General features: G+C 40.1%; 1 protein-coding gene across 5 annotated transcripts in view; it reads right to left on the reverse strand.

Annotated features, from left to right (window-relative positions):
- The window catches only part of PKP4 (plakophilin 4), a 101,473-nt gene that overhangs the window by 66,324 nt on the left and 17,527 nt on the right, over positions 1 to 17,622 (reverse strand). For 2 of the 5 annotated variants that reach the window (XM_037397567.1, XM_037397568.1), the window contains exon 2: positions 6,460 to 6,593. In XM_037397567.1, coding sequence (XP_037253464.1) covers positions 6,460 to 6,588 — 129 coding nt within the window. In that variant the 5' untranslated portion in view covers positions 6,589 to 6,593. Of the gene's footprint in view, positions 1 to 6,459; positions 6,594 to 17,622 lie in introns of those variants that run through there. The other 3 variants (XM_037397570.1, XM_037397573.1, XM_037397569.1) reach the window with 2 other exon arrangements.

The following is a 17,622-nucleotide window of genomic DNA, read 5'->3' on the forward strand; positions in this document are numbered from 1 at the left end:
TTGTAGTGTATACCCCAGGTGACCAACAACAGCTCTCACTTGGCAAGCTCTGCCAAGTGGTAACTTGTCTGCAGCAATGTTGAGATCTCACTCAAGAAGACACTTCAAGGTCTTCATTGCTGCCAGACACAGGTGAGACAAGTTACACCTATCCCAAAAACAAAATACTATTTTCATTTGAAAGCCAAGTACCTCTGACAGGCTTGTGGCTCCCTGACAAGGAACATAGCTGCCAACACACTATGCTGGGCTAGTAACAGCAAATACTTGAACACAGGTAAGTAACGGGACTGTAATTGGTACTACTGACCATGAAGACTGTCATTCTTCTGTTGCAAGCTTTGGATAGTAAAAGAGGCAATTCTGTGCTTTCTATCTGCATCCCATTATGATACCATATTGCAGAGATTCAGCATTTTCATTTTTGTTAACAAGGAACTTTGATGCCTCAGCAATGTGGATGAGGAGTCTACATTCACAATATTAAAAAATAAAAATTACTTTCTTTCTGCCCTGTTGTGATTTGAAAACTTCCAGCAAAACACAGATAACTTGAAACTTTAAGCGAACGGTGGTCCAGCTGGCTAACTGAAGGTACCTGAAAGAATCAGCAGCAATGGCACAAGCAGTGAAGACAACTCACAAACTCTTCTTGAATAGTACATGACGGGCTAGTCAGACCAGGATCGGGCAGTTGGGACATCTGAGAGAGAAGATGCCATTGGCAGAGAGATGCATCTCTTAGAGCTTCTTGGCCTCCACCAGCTCTCTATGGTTGCTGTGGTAGAAAAGAGGCCTAGGATGGGATGTTATTTCGAGTGGCAGTAACACTGGGAGATGCTAAGTTGCTTCAATTGCCAAATGCCGCTGTCTTTGTGAAATACTAAGAAGGTAATTGTAAGCTAAACTAGGAAATGTTTTCCTAATCATAAAAATGTTGCCTGTTGAACAACTGTGAAAGTTCGAATGGTGCTAAAGAAAAAATGTCCAAATTACATTCTGGACATTTTTATGATACAAGTGTGCAACAAAGAAGAGGATAAACAAAATCAAGTTCACTTATACCTTCTTTCACATTAACCTCCTTCATTGATCTATGTTCTACCTGTCTCCACTTGCTGTAATTCAGAGCTAGATCAAGCATCTGACCACTACTTAAAAGCACACTGAATAATGTGCTTTTCCAACATGAATATCATACTGCAGTGACCTAATAGTATTTAAATTCTCTACCAGAATCTGTTGAGAAAAAAACCCTGTACTTTTAACTAACCATATTAGATCAACCTTAACATTTTCTGTAAAAATAAAGTTTACCCATGCACACAACTGCATTTGCATGCTTTCGGTATCTCAGTATCTTCCAAAACAGAAGACAAAAGATAAAAAATTGGACAGGGTAAAGAGAATCACAGATTACAGGATCTGAAATGAGACAGCTACAATTATTGGCTGATCACACTTACTCTGTATTCAACAGCAGTAGACCATTAAAGCCCTTAATACTTTTATGCCTGCATTGTTCACCAGTCTGGCAAAACAGTTTAGTGCTGCTCTAGCTGATGAGGGATCAAAATTTAAACAATTCATAGAAAACTTACTCTTAGTCAATGGTAGAAAGGAAGAACTGGCTACATTTCAGCAGCATCCTCTTTGGAAACTGTTACAATACTATTTATTCTTTTTTTAATTGGTGCTGAGGCTAAGGAATCTAATCACTCTGCCTGCTGGTGATTTAAGAGTTCAGCTGCTGCTGAGTAGATAGGCTGGTAATCTAAGCGTAAGTGTTACAAAAGGTACAAATACTCCAGTATATTTCAGGGGTACACATAGTTCTAGGCAGGCTCTTTTCCAGGGGGAATTTCTCCTCAGATACCTGACAGTATATGCTACAAAGACTAATTAATTTCTAGACTTTTACATGAATAAAGGAGTACACAGAATTTTGATTAAGGAAATGAGTTAGCCATTTCATCTGAGACAGGAGTGGCATATATTTTGCCCTAGAATAAGAGCCTTGGGAAATGGATTTCTCAGACTTGATTCACCAAGACATAATGCTTGTAAAACAGCAGAAACAGTAAACTTCAAAGTTTTGGGATTAAATAGGGAAGAATTACCTATGCAATTGAACATAATATTAATAGAGTTGGAGAAAAAACAGTTCTTCCAGTCATTCAGAAAATGTTGACAAAGATTTTTGTTTCACCCATGCAAAACTTGGAAATCCATTTCATAAAAATTACTGCCTTCATTTCAGAGCCGATACATGTTAATCCACCTAATTGATCACTAGACACATGCAAATCATAATTTCAAAGTAAGACTGTTAAATTTTTGTGCTTAATTACTTAAAGTGCATTTAGCAAGTCTTTTTTTCAGGTATCTTGTTGAAGTGACATGTCTACACAGTCGCATTACAGAATACTTGATATAAAGCACCACATACCTGAACTGCTGAAGAAATCTCCCAAATTTAATTTCAAAATACTGTCATTCTAGTAAAGATGTTTTTAAACATGCAATAATAAATTCTTTGATGTATGGAGAATGCATTCTTTCCTTCATTTCCACCTGAAAAACTTGGGGTTTTGCCTTCTCCCCCTCCCAGAAACCATATAAAAAACATCTCAAGATCCATGTAAAGAATTCAGTACTTAAACAATAAAGAACAGAAAAAAAGCAAAGTGCACACTTTCAAAATACATGCTGTGGTTCAATACAGTCATACAAAAGGGAAAAAGATTCTGCTCAAGTGTTGCAAAAAAGTGAACACTTCCAGGAAAACAGTCATAAATCTCTTGGGTTTATCTGAAAGCATACCAAATCATTCTCGCTCTATTGTCACCTATATACAAAAGAAAAGGTGAAAAGTTGTCCATCTTCAGGTGTCAAAAAACTAGATCCAAGAATAGAGAAACAAAAAAACCTCCATGACACTGCTGCAAGTGCTTCTGTCTTAGCAAAGTAACTAACACCAGCATATTGATATTACTTTTTAAAACTGGATTGATGGGTAATTTTTTCTGCAAGACCTTTTCTCTCAGCTCCATCACTGAAAAGGGAAACTAACAAGCTAAGCAGGAAACACACAATTCCAAACGATCCCATTTAATCTTGCCAGCCCCAATTCATTCATTCCAAATTCAGCAGCACATGGCTTGCATGTGTAAAGCAGCAGTGACTCCACAAATTTATCTGGAGTAGTTGGCAACCAGATGCCCCTACATTCCAACCCCCCAAAGAAGTTACTGATATGATGTTGCCCCTATGATTTTTTTAACGACTTGCTATTTTAGTGTGAAAACACTCGATTTGCTTTTAATACAGATAAAAGACTCCCTATGGAACTCAACTAAACTTTTATCCAAATATTCCCCAGGATTCAGATATACAGACATGTATGTTTCAATGCTTTAGTTTTACTTAAAACTTGTTTCAGCATTTCCAAAGATACTTCTGTCCATTATAGCATGGAAACTTTGTAACATTTTGGAAGTTAAACACATGTTTTGCAAAACCCCTCAAACTACTACCTTCAGAACAAACCCACAGTAAACAACCCTCTCTCCAAACAACCACTCCTCCAAAACTCCCCCACATCCAAAAAACCCACAACACATCATCAAATCCATTAAAATAAATAAAAAGGCCAAAATATGTTTCAGTATCATTACAGGTAGCCTTAGGATTTAATTCCACTACAACAGCTGCAATTTATACAAGTCAGTCCTTCCCTTTTTCATCCAAACGTATATCCACTAGTGTATCTGAAACACAGTAACTTAACCTGGTAAAAGAACTATCCCCTCCACACCAATCAAAGCCATTAAATGGTGGTTGTCTCATCATTTATACTAATTAGGGATGTGTCTTCACATTAAAACAAAACTTGAGCTTCGTCAGAAAACCACAAAGCTGTAGTAATCTGAATTTCTTCACAGACTACAATTGTTCTGCACATATTATAACACTAAAAGTGAAATGAAATGGTTTTTTCCTAAAATATAACCAAAGGAGATTTACGTAGCCATCTGACAATTTTGTCTCAGTGACAGACTGTTCAGAGCTCAGAAGATACAGTCTAGTTTGGTAAAAAAGTTGCTTTAAACTGATTTGGGTTCACAGGAAAAGAAACAAAGAGAGTTTATTTAAAGTGGCTTGTAGGGGTTCATAGACTAATTAGTGCCACTTTTTATATAATCTTATCTATGCCACTATGGTAGAAAGCTCAACAAATTTTTCTGCCTGTTTCCTAACTAGTGTACTAATTTTAATTTTTTATGAAGTTAAAATCTTACATAATTTGACAAGTAATAATAAAGGCTTTTCTGAATTGTGTTCCCGCTGCAGTAAATGTTTCTGCAGTAACAAAGTTAAGGTGCAGCAACTCTTTTTTTACAAACACAGAACTACTGCAAATAAAGACAGATTCCTGTACAAAAGGAAGTTAAAGCACTACAAACAGCATAGTAGTTTCTGTTCAAGCTTAATAAAGTAAATAGCTGCACTGGAAAATATTCTGTTCTGGGCTTTATGCCATACAGGAAGGGTGTTGGAATATGTCAGTGTCCATAATTATTGTCAACAGAAAAAATACAAGAAAGCAACAGTTCAGCTCTTAATTCTTTCACATTACCATTTTAAAGTGAAGTACAATTTACATCTTCTTCTCCCTTGTATTCATGCTAATGTGTTTATACATTTTAAAGTTAAGCTACAGTTTTGAAGTTTGTGTTTCATTAAGTATTGAACACCATTTTAAACTTCTTTTTTCCTTTCATCACAAGTTACTTAATAGTCCACATACTTAATAGCTTTTTTTATGAATGGAAAGGGGAGGTGGTTTTAACCTCCTTTTTAAATGAAGAAATATTCCATTATCATTTTTTCTCTAAGGATAAGAAAAAGATAACATTTCCTGGGTAGGAAAGGGAATGCTAACAACGCCTTTTTACTGTATACTTATGTATCAACCTATTATAGACAATGCTGTCATAATTGTATGTTCACAGCTTAAACAATTGCTATTGCATGAAAACCGCACAAAAGCAATTCTGGACAATAATCACAGCAGTCAGGTTATTGGCTGGTGATCACTAATAATTACAGTACTGCCATTTATTGCAAAGCTGCTCATCAACTAAGCTAGCATTATGAGCATGTTATTGGTGAACTGCAAAATAATATGAACCAACTTAAAATCACCACAAATGTACTTTTAAGCAAACGAGTTCTAATTTACATTTGTGATAAGCTAAGATGGGCACAAGGCAAACTGCTGTCTCAGACAAGAAGTGGCTTAAGATCACTGGAACTCAGTTGCCTGGGATTACTTATATCTTGATAGCTTCCAGCATTAATATCCTTCTCATTGGAAGATTTAATAATATGAGTTGCTATTGTCACCTTATAATACTTTTGAAACTATTAATTTAGTCATGAAAATAAAGATTCAAATTCCATTATCCTGCATAAAATCTTCATTTAAGAATGAGGGTTCTATGGGTAAGAAATCTCTTCATACCAAGACAATATAACCTAACTCTCAACTTTTTAAAAAAATACAAATATGGGACAACATATGAGAACTAATACATCAAGTGGTTGCATTCAGAGTTAATATATTGAATCAAGCACTGATTTATCTTAAAAGAAGTTCTGAAACAGAGACAGCAAAGCAGATTTATTCTGAAATTCAGATGCTAAAATTTACATATTACGCCAAGAATGACAATAATTATTTCTAGTTCTGACAGTGAAAGAAAAACTAACACTTCTCTCTGTGTTCTTAGAAAACAAACAAACAAAAAAAAAAACCAAGAAGAAAAAAACCGACAAACCCAAAAACTGTAGCTAGAATGTTTCTTTGTAAAACTGCAGTTTTTCCTCCCTTGAATGACCTTTACAAATCATGGCATAACTTGATTTCAAACACAATCTTACGCTCCCTATTGAGACTATCACCAAGATAAAAATCCATAAAGGTGTTGCAGATTTAAAATATATTACTACCTTGGTACTGATAACTGAAACCAAATTCAAAAGTTTAAAATTTACTCTTTAACAAAATACAATTAATCATACCAAATCTTTATGGGCAAATTTCTGTAAAACTGTACACAACTTTGCAGAATGTACAAAAAGAACTGGTTTTCAGTGTTGCAAACTTCTGCACTAGCTTTTCTTTTTTACACAAGAGACCTGCATTTTCAGTCTGATTTACGACAATAGTGCATATTTCCAAGGGATACAGAATACCATAATAATGTTTCTGCTCAATGCAATTAAATGAACCCTTTATATTCAGATTCTAACATTCTGATACACAAAATATGCTATACTAACTCTAGGCAACACGTTTTAGAAACCAATTTTTTTCCCCAGCAATGCAATAAGTAGCAATGGTTAAGTCCACAACGCACACTGTTTCTGAATGGCTGAAAACAAGGTATATACCTGTTCCTTTACAGAAGCTAAAATGGTAGTGGCAGTAGTCTCTGGTTCCATGCCTGGGCCTGTGGAAGTTTCCCGTGTTGTCTGCGGCAGACCCTCCTCCACCATTGGGGTCTGCTCAGGGGCTGGCATTTTGCCTGTAATAACAATATTTTACAATAGTTTACATTTTGAGTCAGTGATGTTTAATATTCAAGTTTTCAGGATTATAAATTTGTCTTTTATTCTAAAACCTTTCCAAACAACTAAACTAGCAGAGAACTTTGTATTATTAATGTCAATGTGTTGCTATTACTGTGCTTCATCTTCACAAACTGAAATCAGAACTACATACAGAACGTGATGGCCAGGTAGGCGCAAGCAGGCAGCACGATGTTTAAAGATTATTTTTAAAATACTATTTTGTGGTAGTTACTAGAAGTAGCAAAATCCAAGATGTGTGGCAAAATACTGTTGTTAAACATTAAGAACACCTAGGAACAGTAAAAGTCTACTTTTTTTTTTTACTTTACGTGCAGTTTTTAGCATAAAAACATGACATGTGAGAGCAGAATGCTTTGCTGTTAGGAACAAACCATGGAAGAGACTAATTATGGTAATAAAAAAAAATGTGAATAAAGCTTCTAGTGCTCTTTTTGCGAAAGAGGAAATTAAAACACTGAAGTTAAACCAATTGCTCTGGGCTACAGATAGTGTGGAAAGGACCAGCAGGATTAGCGTTCAAGAATCCCAAGCTTCATTATTGCAGAGGCAGCACACTAACGATTTCAGTACATGTAAAAAAGGCAATTAATTTATTTAACTACAGAAGTCACTATTAACTAATATTACAGAAGTAGATATGAAGTGTGTTTAACACTTTTAAAACAGCAAGTAGGTAGTATTCGTGCAGCTTCTACACATACATCATGCTTTAATTTCCTTCAGAATAAAGAAAATAAAGCTCATGAGGTCTAATGTTAGAAGTAGTCAGTATTTCTGATTTTAGATTTCCAGAAGAGACCCACTCAATATTCCTAGAGCCAAATATGAACAGCAGTTTTCTTCCCTTCATTTCACAAAGATCAAGGAGCAGCTTACACTGCAAACGGACTCCAAGGCTGGGAATGGACTCATAAGACCTCTCAGTCCTGACTTGTTTTAACCACGACCATCCCTTCTCCACCACCTGCCTTTTAAATGCTGAATCAGCATAAAGCTGGGCACACAATACCCTAAAAGACACAGAACAACCTACAAGACTGGCGATTGTGCTGTAAAGCTGTGTGTTCCTGATTTGCTTGGAAGAGCAGTTGAGCTGACCCTCAAGGGATCTCTTCTGCAATCACCGTACAAAATCACTCATCCTCCTGGGACACTTTCTGCACTTGTGCCTAATAGACAGAGGCCAAGCACAAGTAAAGCACTATGTTGTCAGAGGACTTCTATGCTACTACAGGCAGCCTTGGGCAACGAAGGGAGACAATGTAAGAAGTTGTACTTTCATTCTGCTTCATGTACAGCAGCATGTGCACTGTCAGAGGGGTGACTTCTGTTCAGGCTTACAAGCCACTTCAAGTGCATTAGCTGGCAGTCATTATTAACCACGCTACTCTAGTCTGCTAAAAGAGCCAGTAACAGAGTTAATGGGCAGCTTCGCATCAGCCACTAAGGCAATCAAACTGCTTCAGGAAACTAAAGCGAGGTGAGCAGCGAGAGGCAGCGGAGCGGTCACACGGGTAACACCGGCTGCAGGACCCTGGTCACTCTGCAGCTTACCTACCACTGCGAGTGGAAAAAGAAAAGCTGCTTCTAAAGGCACGTCCGAGCAGCAGCCTCACAGGGCTCGGCGGCTGCCTGGAGAAGGGCCTCTCCCCACCTCAGCGACTGCACGGGTGGCACCGGGAGGCTGCCCAGCGCCTGAAAAGGGTCTGTACCAACAGCCTGTCCTCACCTTGTGGCCGTATGGCATTTACCTTCCGGAACAAGGAAAAAGAAATCGCACCGATAGCCCACCACCAGGTTTCCGGCGTCGGGACTGGGGGAGAGGTGAGGAGGCTGGTTCAGTCACACAAAGCACAGCTCCCTGGCCTTCCCTGGCCTCACCTTCCAACGGGCAGTAAGGGCCTCGCCACGCTCTGCCCCTTCTCCTCGGCCAACAAAACGAAGCCCCAAGCTGCCTTTCGTCCTCCCCCACCACAGCCACAGCCCCGCCGGCCCCAGCGCGGCCCGCCCCGCCACCTCGCCCCCTGAGGGCGACGCCCCGCCGCCGCCGCGCTACCGCGGGAGCCCTCCCCCTGGTGCCGGGGCTCTGGCGAGAGACCGGGGTCGCCAGCAGGAGAACGGCCGCCGCCCGCCGGCCCTCCCCTGCCTGCGGCTCCTGGCCGCTCCCCGCGCCGCCCGCCGGGGCTGCGCTGCAGGGCTGCGGGAGGGCCCGGCGCCGCCGGCGGGGAGGCGCGGGAGCGGGCACCGCCGAGGCCTCCAGCCGCCACGGCAGCGAGAACGAGGGTGGTCTGTTGACAGGATGAACGACAGGGAAGAGCGGAGCAAGAGCGGAGCGAAGGATAGCCACCATTTCTTCCACTGTTTCTTAATCACACCCCGCCAATCTCAATCTGTGCCGAAAGACCCGTCAGTCTGTGTCAGAAGGAGCCCAAGGTGGGTCCCACACCTGGAACAGAACTTACTTTCGGAGAACAGATAGACACGGCATGACATGCTACTTGGCCCCTGGGGTACCGCCAAATGAATGACCAGCCACACCTCTGGGTATTTCTGAAACATCTGTATTCATTTCAAGCTTGCCAGTAGAAGGGCTGCCACAGCGAGATTTTCATAAACCAACCGCCAGCCCGGCCTGCATCTAGAGCTTCACGGAGCCTTGTTTCTACAAGAACCAAACAAACAGCATTCAAGCAAGCAGAATAAACCCTGTGCTCTGATAGTAATAAAAGGGAATTTTGACAAGTCAGAGTGAAAGATGTAACTTCAAGGTTTTATAAAATAAAAATTTATTCTTTTCAGGTTTTACTTGTAAAAAATCAGCTTTCATCAAGCCCCAATAACCCAAAGAATCACAGAACACACGTTAGAATTCCCTGGGTCATACCTGGTCTTTTGAATCATTCCCACAGTTCTTTTATGACTACAACGCAGTGTTTCAGGGTTCTAAATGGACTGCTAAATTTGCAAGCATATCATGAAGTAATAAAACTACCCAGTCAAGCTTTTCCTTCACCTAGGAATATTTGCAAAGTAATCAAGAGGCCAAATACCAAAACCTCTCAGAAGTTAAGTTACACATGAGCTTCATTCGGAGCCAGGCTGCTTTCTGCCTATCTAGCCCAGCACATGTCCACCGTCTGGTGGGACATCCAAGTGAGAAGCACAAAATACAGTACAATAATAAAGCCAATCTTTAAAATAAATCAATAAATAGCAGCACTGAATTCTTAATTATGCTGAGTTATGCATGTCTGTAGCCTTAAATCGATTAAATACTTAGATGTGTTGTGGTGTAACCCCAGTGGCAGTTCAGCCCCACACAGCACTCACTCACCCCCCTTGCAGTGGGATGGGGAAAGAATCAAAGTGCTACAAAAGTACTAAAAAAAGTAGGGCCAATTCCTTGTAAGTGATCACTTTCAAAGCATATAGTCTAAATGAATGCTTAAAACTGGACAACAAAAACACTACAAAAAGATGGTATGAGCACAGATGCGAGATGATCCCAGTTTCCTTTTCCATTATTTTATCTGCCACTCTCTTAATACCCCAACACTGTGAAGTAAATCTTCAACCTATCTGTAATAAATTCCTGTAACAAACCAGTCAAGACAATGTCCATCTGAACTAGCTGGAAGGTATGGTAATTTGTCTGAAGAGAAAACACACACAATAGTGAGTCTCTAATAATAACAACACTCAGATTAAACCAATCAAATTAATTATTAATGAAGATGTCAGTGTTAAATGTACATCTCAGTGCTAAGAGGTGTAATTAGAGAGCTATACCCTTCCACACAGGCAGTTGCTTTAACTGCTGTTCTTTCAATTAACACACTCCTTGGCAAAGTTACTGATTTTCTAATCTCAATTCCAAGATTAGACAACTGTTGGCTTTGATCCTACAAACACTTACGTACATGCTTAGGCTAACGCAAATGAGTATGCTCGTTCACTCCAACCTCCTGCGTGGCCAGGCAGCTGCTTGTTGCACAAGCTCAGGTGCTGTGGCACAAAGAGGAAGGAACCAGGATGTTCCCTACAGCCCAGCCCCACCAGGACCCCAGACCCCGCTACCACCTCTCTGCCTAGGCACACTGCTTGTGCAAGGGAACTCACTCACAACCTCAATTTAGATTTCACGTTCACCTTACAGAAGTACCAAACACAGCATTAGTGAGAGCCTTAAAATCAGGCACAAGTAAAACTGGTGAGGAGTTAGCAAGAAAAACCTTTCTTCCCTAGGCAAGCTGCAATTTACTGGCTGAAGATACTCCCTGGACTCAATTGCATTACTCACTCCTTTGGGTATGAATAACTGATTCATTACTGGAAAACAAGCAGCCAGACTCCATCCCTCAAAAAATTGCATTCAGTTATTTTGCCTGCCCCTTGTGTCACGGCCCAGCAGATAGATTCACACAGCCAGTCACCCAGAATGGAGACTTTGCTCCTACATCCTTCCTAGTCTGTCCAAACCTTCATCCCCTACAACCCATTGCTGCAGTATCACAGCTACTAAACTGCCATCAGGATGGATGCAGGGCTGCTTTCTACAAACCTTACATGCACTGATGAGTCACATAATATACACAGGTACCATTTATAAATGCACCTTAAAGTTTCCTTGTATTCCAGCTCTTTTAATTCTCAAATTGCTCCTACACATTCAAGATACTGAGATATATGTAGCCATAATGAACTCATAAAGCCTATCTTGCTGTTCTACTTTGTGTGATGCATTTCAGCATACCTTATTCCAGTCTTAAAATCACTAAATATGAGAGACAAGTTTACAAATCTACGTTGTCTGCTATAGCAAAGAATGTATGAGGACTGAAAGATTTAAATGTTTTGAAATAATCTTTTGGTGTATGCTGCAGAACTACAGGTTTGTGAATGGTGTAAACAGTTCTAGCGTAGCTCAAAAGTATAACGCGAGGTGCTTTGAAACTTTGGGGAGGATTAACAGCAGATGAGGAGAACAGTATGAATTTGCTATTCTTTTCTGTGGTTTTCAGTTTACAATACAAAAAATGCATTTCAATCATTTAAATAATCTTCCAGAAAAATTGTTAAATGCTTCTCTTGTAGAATACACATGAGAAAATTATTAACACTTATTCTGAATTTTGAAAATCTCTATTTGATAGTAAAGGACAAAAGAACAGAAGCAGTGACAATCTAGCTCTAGGCTGTCTGGCATTTACATTTTCAAACTAGATGCAAGTGTGCAAGGGAAATGAAGCTGTTCAATTTGAAGCCTCTAGTCTGAAATACCCTACAATAATTCTGAAAATAGCAGCTTTTCTGTCCTCTCTACCATGGAGGCTCACTCAAATGGCTTCATGAAACCATGCGCTTAGTCGGACCACAGCAAACCAAGCCATCAAAAAGAGTTTGCTTTTTGCTTTCAATCCAGCAAGTGTACAGCAAACCATCTCTTTAGGCAACTGCAACAACTTGCTTGAGTAAACGACGTTTACACAGCCACTTCAGTTGCCTCTTCAGAGAATAACTATTGCCTCCACTGCATGCAATTAGCTCGTTTTCATCTAGCATGTAAAAACACTGACTCCTCAAAACCTCCCAGATGTTCCCCTTCTGTACAAATGCAGCAGCAGAGTTCTTGGCACCCCAGTACTGATGATGGGGCAGATCCACTGGTTTCTTTAGTAACTTGCCAATCCTGGCTTTCATACTGGTCCTCTAAGCATGCAGTGAGGTTGTAGGTTGCCAGTATGGGTAATACTTTCTTTTGTGTCTGGTCAAACAGCTGCAAAGCAAATAGGTTCAGTGAGTTCATCTGACACAAAGCTATGCTTTTTTGCGGGCCAGGCAGGGGTGTATTTTTCTGAACCAGTTGATCTTGCAGCCAGCCAGCCGTACAATCACTGATGCAAGGAAGGAATGTGAATATGGACTTGAGAAGGAGAGAAGTAGCATGAGAAATCACTGAACTGAGAGTAGGGAAACCATGCTTTAGTTCTTCATTCTTGTTACTATCTACTGCCCACCTTTCACTGCTCCTTCTGTTATTTTCGTAAGAGAGACCCAGATAGTTTTGCCAGCACCAAGTAATCCCACTGCTTGTAGAGCAGACTAGGCTCAAGGAGAAGCCAGACCTTTCAGATTCCCTGCAAGACAGTGAAAGGGGTGCTTTTCCACAGCTCCTTACTCACTTTCCTTTGTATTACTCTTGCCTTCCTTACACAGGTTATTGTCCAAAAATGTTTCCTTACCTGTGTCCCCTGTTTCTGAGCCTCCCATTGCTGGCCTGAAGCCAGTAACAACAGTACCTGGAGTAATTTGTGCTGAAGAGGTAATACAATTCTTATTAACGCTGTCCACTAGGAAAGGATAGACTGTATCTATTTCATGAGGGAAACCTGAGAAAAACAAGCAATACCTCATCAGTAAAAATCCTCATTTTTATCTAGCTATAAGATTAACTCAAGCAACAGCAGTAGATCAGAAAGGGCAGCAGAGCAATATTCATTAGTACAGAAGAACAGAGCTCCAATAACCTAAAATCAACTTGCTGAGACACTGACACGTTATTTATTACACAACCAAATATTGCTTAAATCTACACTTAAGCAACAAGGCACATCTCAGCTCTCAGTCAAAGATTCTTTTTTCATCCTTTACAGTACAGGTGAAAGTCAAAACCAAAACAAGAGTTACTGCATTGCTACCTTTTTTAAATGAAGACATAATCGTATCTGATTTTTTTAGTAACTTCACAGACATGTCAGTACAATTCTAGGTATGAGTAGTTCCCATTAGCTCCATCCTGCTACAAGGATAGTGTTGCTCGCCTACAAACGAGGCAGTGATTTACATTCTGAAACTTGGTGCAACCAAGTGACCGAACCAAGACAAACTCTGTATGATGACTCCAGCCTATGGTTACGTGTTTGGATGAAAAGACAGCAGATGAGAACTTACCCACTTGCAAAGATGATTCAAGTAATTAAAAATGGATTATGTGAAGCAACACTACAGGCTGGGGGAGGGCGGCTAGAAAGCTGCCTGCCAGGAAAGGACCAGGGGGTGATGGCTGATGGCCGGCTGAACATGAGCCGGCAGCATGCCCAGTGGTCAACAGCATCCCGGCTTGTGTCAGAAACAGTGTGGCCAGCAGGACCAGGGCAGCGGTGATGGTTCCCCTGTACTCTGCACTGGTGAGGCCCCACCACCTTGAATCCTGGCTTCAGTATTGGGCCGCCTCCCCCGCAAGAAGGACACTGAGGTGCTGGAGCATGTCCAGAGAAAACTGGCCACGAGCCTGATGGGGGGAGCTGGGGGGTTCAGCCTGGAGAGGAGGGGGCTCAGGGGGGCCCTGATCGCTCCCTACAGCTCCCTGGAAGGGGGCTGCAGCCAGGGGGGTCGGGCTCTGCTCCCAGGTAACAAGCGACAGGACCAGAGGGAACGGCCTCAAGTGCACCGGGGCAGGGTCAGACTGGGCACTGGGGAACATTTCTTCATGGAAAGGGTGGTCAGGCACTGGGACAGGCTGCCCAGGGACGTGATGGAGTCACCATCCCTGGGGGTATTTAAAAGACGTGTAGCTGTGGTGCTGAGGGACATGGTTTAGTGGTGGGCTTGGCAGCACTGGGTTAATGGTTGGGCTCAATGGTCTTAAAGGCCTTTCCAACCCAAATAATTCTATGATTCTATGGCCCAAATCTTTACATGAAAAACAGCTTTTAAAGTTTCCAGATGCAGTAAGTCAAGATACTTCAAATACCATACTAGAGGGTAAGCTTTCTGTTCAGATATCACTTTTCTATATGGACATTAATAGCGCAAAAGTTTTGTTCACGTGGACTTAAGGATGAAACCAGGCAAGCAAATACCTGATGGAAACATGGAAGAAACAGACTTCTATAATGTCAGGATAACGCCCCCCCAACCTGCACAGTTGTGCAGAGTCTCACAGTAACAGAAGAAACGTACATGCAACTTATACACTGCTCAAGAAATGTGGGAGATAAATTTAGCAGCAAGATAGTTAAAGGCAAGACCTTCCTAATTTCTTTTCAGGATACATTTTTTTCCCCTTTTTTTTTTTATTTTATTTAAATACATGCAGGTTCAAAAGGCATGTGGTACTATATCCTTTTTTAAATGTTAAAAATGATTACCCTAGTTTTTGGGTAAATGTATTTCTGTTACAGATCCTAGTAGAAGACAGTCTTTTTCTTTTTGGCCGATGGCTACATACTTTAACTTCACTCTAGTAAGCAGGCAAGATTCTATAACTGCAAATATCCAGTTGTAACATGCTCATGAGATTAGTATTTTTTATAGCTTTCAAACCAACTATTCACCAGAAGAGATCAGACAGGTATAGCAAGACGACCATTTTGAATAAAGGCATATTTACAACTATATCCTTCAAGGCCTGAGGCACCATTTGTAGCTCACCTTAAAAAAAGAACCTTTGTCATCTAAAGGATATCTGGAGAGCGTTCCCACTTCACAAATGTATGAAGTACCACAACCTAATTGGCAACCAACAGAGTTTTCAGTAGTTTAAGTTAACAAGGCTCCATGCCTTAAAGAAAAGACAAATGACAGACCCCAACGTGAACCCTTCCTTTGGACCACCCCAAGACTGTATTGCTCTGTTCTGCTGATATACTTGAACCCACCACCATTCAGAACCACCTCAACAGCACACAGTGCTCAAAACCAGTTCTGCAGACTGGCAAACAGACAGATTTACCTCGAGGAATAAAGTTCAGTCTTATCCTAGTGCAGACTGAGGAGGAAGAGGGATATGTAGGATCACAGAAGGATTTCTGATTTTCCAAACAGGCTGTCAGGTGAAAAGACATTCATCACCTATTCATTCAACCATTCATAGAAGGATACATTCTTAGTTTGGCATTGTAATAGCCTCAACTAATTTAGGGTATGAAGTCATTCAGAATGAATGTCACAGAACAACATAACTTAAAAACTGTAACAGCTGAGTAACTGCTGTGCATGTATGCTGTGCAGCACTACTACTGAATGCTTGCAAAGTGTAGGACCCCCAAACTGATGCTTTTGCAGTCTCCCACCTGAAAACTCCTAGAAACAAGCAAACAGGAGTTAAACTGAGAATAACTATAAGTAAAGATAAAAACACTACCAAGCAGAACAATAGCTGCAGCTGCTATTCAACTTCCTCTTACATTTTCTCCTAGCCCTGTAAAATTATTACTGAAGCATTAGTCTATAAATTATCGGTAGATAATGTACACTAACTGTAGGCAGATATATTTCAACCGGAAGCATTATAAACCCAAATTTATTTTATATGAATTTATAGAAGTATGCTTCTCAATTTTGTCATATAGTATATTGGGAAAAAATTATTACATAAACAATTTTCCCAATGATTAAAATTAACAGCTACAACCATGATTCTAAAAGACAGCTGAAGAGTTACAGATTTCCACAGTTCCCCATTTTGCCAACCCAAATGTTAGAAGGGATGAGGTGTAACGCGTATCGCTGAGATGGTCTGGAACTAGACACACTACCAAGCCCCTGTTGCCTTTAAAAAAACACCAGACTAGATCAGTGGTGTGATTTCACTTACAACACAGGCTCACGTATTTTTCCTAACATGGCAGTCTCCATCTCTCCACTGAGAACCACAATTCAGGAATGAGTGACCAACAAGCAGCAGCTTAAATCAGGTTTAGCAGGGAGAAAAATCCAACTATGCCCTTGCAAAATTCTGAAACTGGTGATGTTTAAACTTCAGCTTTTACTCTGAACACACTTATAAGTTCTTTAAGGCAACCTATGGTTGTTCGTGCTCAAATAGCTACTACAAAAATGTCAAGCTCCTGCATGATATAGATTCGGGAATACCACTGTTCTCTAGTAAACATGGCTATGGCTGAGCAAAAGGTTTTACCAAAATAAAGCTTTATCAATTACTAAACTGCAGTTTACTCTTCATTTTGTCTTGAAACAGAACTGCAAAGGAAAAATCAAGTTTACTGCTACAAATGCTCTACACTGCAAACTTCTGTATTTAAGCAAATGGAGCACTCCCCTCTTCTCCAAGCTAGAAGCTAAAAAAAATAAAAAAGTGCACATAGTAGCAAATTCTACAGGAATTAAGAGAACAAGCTTCTGGTTCTTAAGGCCAAAATTACTCATATTTCAATCAGTTCTCCAATCTCCCCAAAAAAGAGGTATAATCGGTGTAATTTTTCTGAGGTATGTTTGACTTTGTTTACCCTTAAAAACTTTAAGTACTAGTGGCAAGATTACACATTACAGAGAATTTAGTATTTCTACTAATACTTTATAAAAAGGTGAAGAGCTATAAAGCACCAAAATTTACAAGTGACATTACAATTAGAGGAGAGCTAAGACAACTGAGTAACTTGAGGGAAAACCATAAAGCAAGGTGAATAAGCTAATATTGATAAATATAAAATTATATTTATTCCTATGAAAGTGAACCACATGCATTCCCATAGTAGGGGGCAGATGATAGAAACATGGAGTTAGACATACTTAGGTTAAAATGTTTCGCAAGACATGAAGACTTTTTGCACAAGTGCCATAAGGGAAAAAAGTCAGGACAACAGTACATTAAATAATATCAATAATTTTACCCACACACTGAAATAGATGCCCAGAGCACAGAATGTAGACAATTCACTATACAGCAACAAGAAAATTTGAAGGGATAGAAAACTATATACTGAAGGAATGAAGATTAAATGTGGAAACAGTCAAGAAGGGAAACAAATACTGCATGATGGCAAACAGTTCAGGTTTTTTTACTGATGCTCAGTTAAAAGAAACTCTCAAACCAGCATTTACAGGCTTCTGGTTGTGTGGAAGTATTGCATCTTTATGCTGCACTATACGATGATGTTAAGATGTGATTTTCTTCTCTCAGTGAAAAACATTTCCTCCTGTAAAGTCTGCTACAGGCAT

The sequence above is a fragment of the Falco rusticolus genome, chromosome 8 (assembly GCF_015220075.1).
Source record: "Falco rusticolus isolate bFalRus1 chromosome 8, bFalRus1.pri, whole genome shotgun sequence".
Classification (NCBI taxonomy): Eukaryota; Metazoa; Chordata; class Aves; order Falconiformes; family Falconidae; genus Falco; species Falco rusticolus.